This window comes from Microtus ochrogaster, linkage group LG2 (genome assembly GCF_000317375.1).
Source record: "Microtus ochrogaster isolate Prairie Vole_2 linkage group LG2, MicOch1.0, whole genome shotgun sequence".
Lineage (NCBI taxonomy): Eukaryota > Metazoa > Chordata > Mammalia > Rodentia > Cricetidae > Microtus > Microtus ochrogaster.
In genome coordinates this window covers 50,747,589-50,754,866 of record NC_022028.1, presented here as the reverse complement: position 1 = coordinate 50,754,866, position 7,278 = coordinate 50,747,589, and the positions used below count along the sequence as shown (strand labels likewise).

Here is a 7,278-nt window from a genome sequence, read left to right as displayed (position 1 = left end):
CATTTGTCTACAAGATGATGGTATAGAAATACAGTGTTTCTCAATGGTGTTTGTCTACAAAACTTGTGTGTGTATGTGTCCTATATCAGTGAGAAATACCAGCATGATGGAATTAAATCCTAGAGGCTTCCACACACACCAAGTCTAATGCCAGCATTAAGGGAGTCCATCCCTATGTTGAATGGGGGCTCTGACCCAGTTGTCCTATGAGTATGATGGACAGCTCACTGAACGTCTGCAGTCAGAGTTCCTTGGGTTGAGCTGGGTATAGCTCATTGAGCAAAAGTCCTGAGTGGTCATTTTCTTATGATAAACGCCAAGGAAGAGCAAGGCATGCTGGGCTGGAGTGAGAAATGGCCATCAGTGTTACAGTGAGAGCCCTGGGAACTACAAGATGCACCATGGACCACAGTCGACTTTCTCTCTCCATTTTCAGATAAGGCTCTGGATTTTCTTCACCTTTTGTTTTACAGAAGAGGATGTGGAGAACTTTGATGTGACCAACTTGTCTCAGGACATGCTGCGAAGCATCGAAGCCGACAGCTTTTGGTGCATGAGCAAGCTGCTGGATGGGATCCAGGTGAGCCGCCTCGGCCAGGCCAGGGCTCCCTTAGGTCTTTTACTTCCTTATAAGCCCTTCTGTGTCCTGCAGGGCCGCCCCTGCCAGTGCCTCTTCTATTAGCTTCACTAGACACTGGTCTAGTGTCCCCCAGAGTCTGAGGAGAATACCATGTTACCCTAGCCCTAGCCCTTGCTCTCACTGTGCCCAGCACAGGGCAGGGCTCCAGCAGCCTTTCACCACGTGCTACAGTTTTATGAAAACGCTGTCACTAGCTGTAGCACTGCTGAGCTTTGTTTCCTCTATTTTTAATCATGCGTCTGTATGGGTATGTGCACATGGGTGCAGGTGCTAGTGGGAGCCAGACGTGTCGGATTGCTGCATCTGGAGTTTCAGGAGCCACTGCATGTGGTGCTGGGAACCACAGTGGGTCCTCTGGAAGACAGTATGCACTCTTGACCACTGAGCCATCCCTCTAGCCCCTGGTCTACTTTTAAATGTGCCTCAGGGACTGGAGAGAAGACTCAGTTAATAAAGTAAACCTGGGCCTGATCCCTAGCACTGGGGAGGTGCCTACCGCACTCTGGGAACTCCAGTCTCAGTGAGACCCGATCTCAAAAAACAAGAGGAGGGACGGTACCTGAGATGATAGTACCTGGCCTGTGTCTGCACAAGCTCTTGTATGGTAGGCAGCTGCTTTGGACTCTGCTCACCCCAGGCTCTGTGTCCTTTGCAGGATAATTACACCTTTGCACAGCCAGGGATCCAGAAGAAGGTCAAGGCCCTGGAAGAGCTCGTCAGCCGGATCGATGGTAGGTTGAGAGGACTTCTCAACAGGCCTAACGCGGCCTTCCCCGGCTCCCTTCCCAGCTTACCCTTGCAGTGACCTTGCCTCTGCAGCCCTGTCTGGGCTCCGCAGGAGGACTGTGAGCTCTGCTGTTGTCCCAAGGTCTTCCCCTCTCATTTCTGTCACCAAGTTCTCAGTTCTCCCACAGCGCTGTCCTAGTCGCCCCTCTCCCCTTCCTTCTCTACAGCCCCGGTCTGGGCCGTTTCCTCTACACCTTCCTCCTAGAAGGACTTACATTCTTTACTTGTTCTTCTTTCAAACCATTGTCATGGGTCTGGTTTTCTTTTTAAAATGTTTTATTTATTTTTATTTGATGTGCATTAGTGCTTTGCCTGCATGTGTGTCTGTGTGAGGTGTCAGATCCCCTGGAACTGGAGTCACAGACAAGTGTGAGCTGCCATGTGGGTGCTGAGAACTGAACCTGGGTCCTCTGGAAGAGCAGCCAGTGCTCTTAACTGCTGGGCCACCTCTCCAGCCTGGGACTAGTTTTTCTAGAGCAGTGTTCTGGCTGTGCCCTTCTTCTGTTTGGAACCACCAGTGGCTTCCCATTGCCATTAGCATCCAGGCTTTGCTCTGACCTTGTCTGTCAGTGGTGACATAACAGCATCCTAGGCTTGATACAGGCTCTCCAAATCTGACTAACACCCTCCATCTTCCCGTGGCCTACGGTCTTAGTGCTCACCTCCACGTCTCTCACAGTTGTGTTCTGTGGTGGCCGGAATGTTTTTTCCTTTGAGTCTCACTGCTCTGCCCCTGCTGCTAGCCTCCACGGTCAGGCCATCACTTCCCTGAGCATTGTATGGGGCACCTGCTGTCCTAACTTCTGGGGCGCTCTATGGCTTCCTGGATTAGTCATCAGTTGGATTCTGGAGGGCAGAGTCAGCGCTTTCTGCTGCTTGTATCTCTTTGTTTTTTTTCTGGCTCAGGTAAATAAAGGCATGGGGCTTTAAAAACAGTGGAGTCTTAAAAATGTGTACACTGGGCTAGAGAGCTGGTTCTTTGGGTTAAACTTTCTGCCAAGTAGATACTCAGGGTAGGAGAGAACTGACTAACTTAAGTTGTCCTCTGACCCCCACAAGACCACACACACACCAACCACACACATACCAACCGTTCACACACACACACACACACACACATACACACACACACACACATACACACACACCACACATAACAATCTCATACACGTAACCACACACACAACCACATACACATAACTAAGCGCACGCGTGCACACATACACACGTAACCAACTACATACACACACACATAACCAAATAAATGTGCACCACATCTTTGTCTTATGTACTTTTTCACTATAAAAACTAAGACTGCAGCAACAGCAAACCCCTCACGTCGTGGATGCCTTTACCCATGGAGTCATCTTGCTGGCCCCACATTATCCCATTTTATGAATGAGAAGACAGTGATTTAAAGCCATCCTTCAAGGGGGCCGGAGAGGCGGCTCATTGGTTACAAGCAGTTGTTGCTGTTCCAGAGGACCCAGTTCAGTTCTGAGCACCCACAGGACACGGCTCACAACTCTCTGTGACTCAGGGAATCTGATGTCTCAGACCGCACTCGTGCACACACCCATGTGCAGACACATATGCCTGTTTGCACACACCCACGTGCAGGAACATAAGCCTACGTTTGCACACACCCATGTGCAGACACATAAGCCTACGTTTGCACACACCCATGTGCAGACACATAAGCCTACGTTTGCACACACCCACGTGCAGACACATACGCCTATGTTTGCACACACCCATGTGCAGACACATACGCCTATGTTTGCACACACCCATGTGCAGACACAGACGCCTACATCTGTACACACCCACGTGCAGACATCTGCACACACCCATGTGCAGACACATTCACCTACATTTACACACACCCACGTGCAGACACATGGCTTGTTTAACTTGCTCAGGGTACACAGGCCCAAGGGCAGGGGCTAAGTGACAGATGGCAGCTGGTTTCTACTAACTATGCAGAAGAATCCACCACCACCCCCAAAAGAAAACCAGGCATGGTGGCATACACCATGCACTCAGAGGCAGAGGCAGGAGGATCTCTGTGAGTTTCAGGCCAGCTGGTCTACAGAGTGAGTTCCAGGACAGCCAGACAGAGAAACCCTGCCTCAAAAAACCAATCTTCTGGTGAGTCTTCACCTTTGCTGGCCATCTGTCAGGGACGCTGAAGGGAAATGGCCAAGATGGCTTCCAGGGTTCCTTTCTATTAGGACCAGCCACCGAATTCACCTCCTGTCCCTTGCTTCGTGGCCAGAACAGCCCCAGAAAGGCAGAGGGCGCGTGGGAATAGCCTAGTGGGGTGGTGCTGTGTGCTGGTGTGAGCCGTGAGCCACACTGAGAGGGTGGGACCGAAGGGCAGCCTGCAAGAGGTGGGGCTGGTGAGAAACAGAACCTGCTCCTGAGGCCTGCTGGTGGCCCCTGACTGCTGTCCCTTTCAGAGCAGGTACACAGTCACTTCAGGCGGTATGAGGTAGAGTACCTGCAGTTTGCCTTCCGGTGGATGAACAACCTGCTGATGCGGGAGCTGCCTCTCCGCTGCACCATCCGCCTGTGGGACACGTACCAGGTATGGAGGGAGCCCGTGCTCTCCCGGCTGTCCATTTCAACTCAGAAATATCTTCAGCTCTGTCACATAACGGGCACTGGCATGGGTTTTCCACTTTCCAGATGTCTTAGAAGTGCGAGGCCCACAGTGGCCTCCTGCTGGGCTTGGAGCCCTGCCTGACTCTTCTTTTCTTCTGCAGTCTGAGCCAGAAGGGTTCTCGCACTTCCATCTCTATGTGTGCGCCGCCTTCTTGATCAAGTGGAGGAAGGAGATTTTGGACGAGGAAGACTTTCAGGTGCGTGGCCAGGAGAGTGAGGCCTTGGCATGCTGAGGACAGAACGGATGGATGCTGTGGATGCATGTCTGGGAGTGGAATGGCAGGGGACCCGGGAGGCTGCCCTCCAGTGGGGCCAGAGGTCTTCCCAGTGAGGAGGTTTCTTGTCCCCAGAAGGCTGCAGAGTAGCTGTCCAGGCCTGAGAGATTCTCATGCAGCCATGAACAAGAGTCCATGCTCTTAAGAGTCACCCCTGAGACCCAGGGCATCCTGGGAAGTGAAGCAGCTATTCTCAGAGCACACGTGCTGAGGGAAGACAGGCAGCAGATGTGAGGCAGGAGGCTTAGAGATGCTGGGCCATAGTAAGCATTGCTTCTGGGTCCCGTGTGGTGCAGCAGGGACCCTCAGGGGCAGGGAAGGGGAAGGCTGCAGTAGTCAGGGTAAGCTCACCAAGAAGGGAACCTTTTAGCAAAGACTTGAGGAGGAGGGCTGGAGAGATGGCTCAGAGGTTAAGAGCACTGACTGTTCTTCCAGAGGTCCTGAGTTCAAATCCCAGCAACCACATGGTGGCTCACAGTCATCTGTGATGGGATCTGGTGCCCACTTCTGGCCTGCAAGCATACAGACAGACAGAACACTGTATAGATAATAAATAAATAAATCTAAAAAAAATAGAGGTCTTACGAACAAAAACAAAAAAGACTTGAGGATAAGGGAGCGAGCCATATGGCCACTGGGGTGGAGGAAATGGCCCTGTAGAGGCTTTAGACCAGCCTGGCTATTTAAGGGACCGTGAAGTGAGGCCTAAAGCAGGTGGCCAGTGAAGAGTGGGTGAGGTCATGTCTGAGCCATCAGGAAGGGCGCCCTGGCGCTCCTGGAGGGAAGAGGGGTCGTAGGAGTGGGCGTGAGCTTAGAGACTGCTCCAGTTTCTGGGTGGCTACCAGATGTGGGGAGTGTGGCCACGGTAGCCACCCTGGACACTGCTGTAATTCCTCAAGGGGCACTGGTCGTGGGTAATGATAGTGGAGGTGGAAGCGGCCATGTTTGGGGTCTTCTGTAAGTAGAGCCGGCTTCTTTTGTCTGGGTCTGGATTGACTGAGACAGATGCACTAGAACGATTCCTGAGTGTAGTGGGGCAGATATGTAGGGAAAGCAGGGCTTTGGTGCTGAGAGTGTTGAATGTGAAGTCTCAGGCTGGGTGTGATGCTCCACGGTGTAATCCCAGCATTCAGGGAAGTAGCAGGCTTCAAGTATATCTCTGGCTTCATAGCAAATTTGAGGTCAGCCTGCTGCAAAAGGAGAGAAAGAAAGAACTTTAGACACACAGGTGGAGATGACTAGGCAAGTAAGTGTATAAATGTCAGTGTTAGTGTCCCAGTGTCTAAGAAACGGGGCAGACTGGATGCATGAGTTTAGAAACCTTTGGTTTAGGGGGCTGGAGAGATGACTCAGCAGTTAAGATGTCCTAATTGTCATAATAGCAGGTAGGGAGCCCTAGCTCGGGGTGTCTGGGCTGGCAGGAGGAGGCCTGGAAAGGCCTCTGGGTGCCTGTGCAGGTCCTAGAAGCATATATAAGCAAAGGGGACTGACTCTTGGGGGAAAGGCCGCACCAGATCCTGAACCTGGCCCAGACTGAACTATGCCAGGTGTTTGCCAAATAGGGAGCAGTCAGCACAGCTCCAACCAGCCGTGCAGACATCAGCAGACACCATAGTCCTAGGGGAGGCTCTGTGTCCGGCAGGGAACGCAGTCCGAGGGAGGACTCTGTGAGAATGAGAGGGGTAAGGTGTGTGGGAGGAGGAGAAAAGGAGTTCACTTTCATGTCATGGGCCATGCAGGAGCAGGACAAAGCTGCTTGTTAAAACAAATTGTTTATTGCAATGCTGGAATTAAACTCGGGCTCCACTCACTAGCAAATGCGCTATCCTAGGAGCTGGATTCTGGGAGACCTTGGGGTTTATCTACCACCCCTTCCCCCTTCCCTCATCCCACATCCACAGCCTCAGTTCTAAAGTCTGGCTCTGTGTATCCCGCCCTGAGCTGCCCCATTCATTCTTGGATGTGGGGTTGGGAGTAGGTGGGGGTGGGAGGTTACTTTGGTCCCACCCCATCAGAGAGTCAGGCCCCACTATTAGGCACCAAGTCCATAGTGTCAAGGTGGATTTTCAGCTCTTCTGAGCTAAGGCTGCCTACATCTGCAATAGCAACCCCTGCTGGGAGAGCCAAGGGATTCCCCCTGCAGCCTCTGGTTTCTGTTCCCGATCCTTTAGCAGAATATACCACCAAGGCAGGTTGTGGATGTGAGACCCTGGGGAAGCCTTCTCAGAGGTAGTTGATTCAAACCCTGAACGGAAGTCCTGAGTTCTCTGCCCTGGGAAATTGATAGGCCTCTGTCGGCACTGTCACCACCTCCTGTGGGTGGTGCGACCACACCTTAGCACAGCCAGACATGTGCAAGCTACTGGGGCAGGAGGGAAACATCTCTAAAAATCAGAAATCCAGCAATGTGTGAGCTGTGCCAGACTGTGGGCATGCTGGCAGACAGCTCCCCTAGACAGAACAAGAAACTCACCCAAAACCAGGCAGAGGCTGCTCGCTCTGTGATCCAAGAAACCATCTTGTCACTTGAGGATGGGTCAAGGCAGGTGCTCTCTGGCCTTAGATGCTTAGCGCTCATATGGAAAACACTGAGCAAGAGGCCAAGGCCTAGGGACCAGAGCCCCTTTAAATGCACATTAAAGAATCAACCGGGAGTCATGGGGCTGCTGTCAATCTCAGGGAGCTTCTCGTTCTGTCTGTGCACAAGCTTTGGAGATGCCCACCCTACAGAGGACCTCTTCTAGGAGAGAATTGAGGCTTTGTTTTATTTATTCATTTTCAGATAGGGTTTCGTATAGCCCAGGTTTACCTCAAACTGACTATGTAACCAAGGATGGCCCTGAACTTCTCCTCCCACCCTACCTCACCCCAGGCTCCCAGAATGCTGGAGCTGCAGGGGTGGACAACACC

At 52.1% G+C, this 7,278-nt stretch overlaps 1 protein-coding gene across 1 annotated transcript in view; it reads left to right on the top strand.

The window, feature by feature from the left end:
• The window catches only part of Tbc1d22b (TBC1 domain family member 22B), a 56,268-nt gene that overhangs the window by 41,076 nt on the left and 7,914 nt on the right, over nucleotides 1-7,278 (top strand). Inside the window, exons 9-12 of the mRNA XM_005360322.2 lie at nucleotides 474-580; nucleotides 1,296-1,371; nucleotides 3,889-4,016; nucleotides 4,195-4,290. Of these exons, the coding sequence (XP_005360379.1) occupies nucleotides 474-580; nucleotides 1,296-1,371; nucleotides 3,889-4,016; nucleotides 4,195-4,290 (407 nt within the window). The remainder of the gene's footprint in view (nucleotides 1-473; nucleotides 581-1,295; nucleotides 1,372-3,888; nucleotides 4,017-4,194; nucleotides 4,291-7,278) is intronic.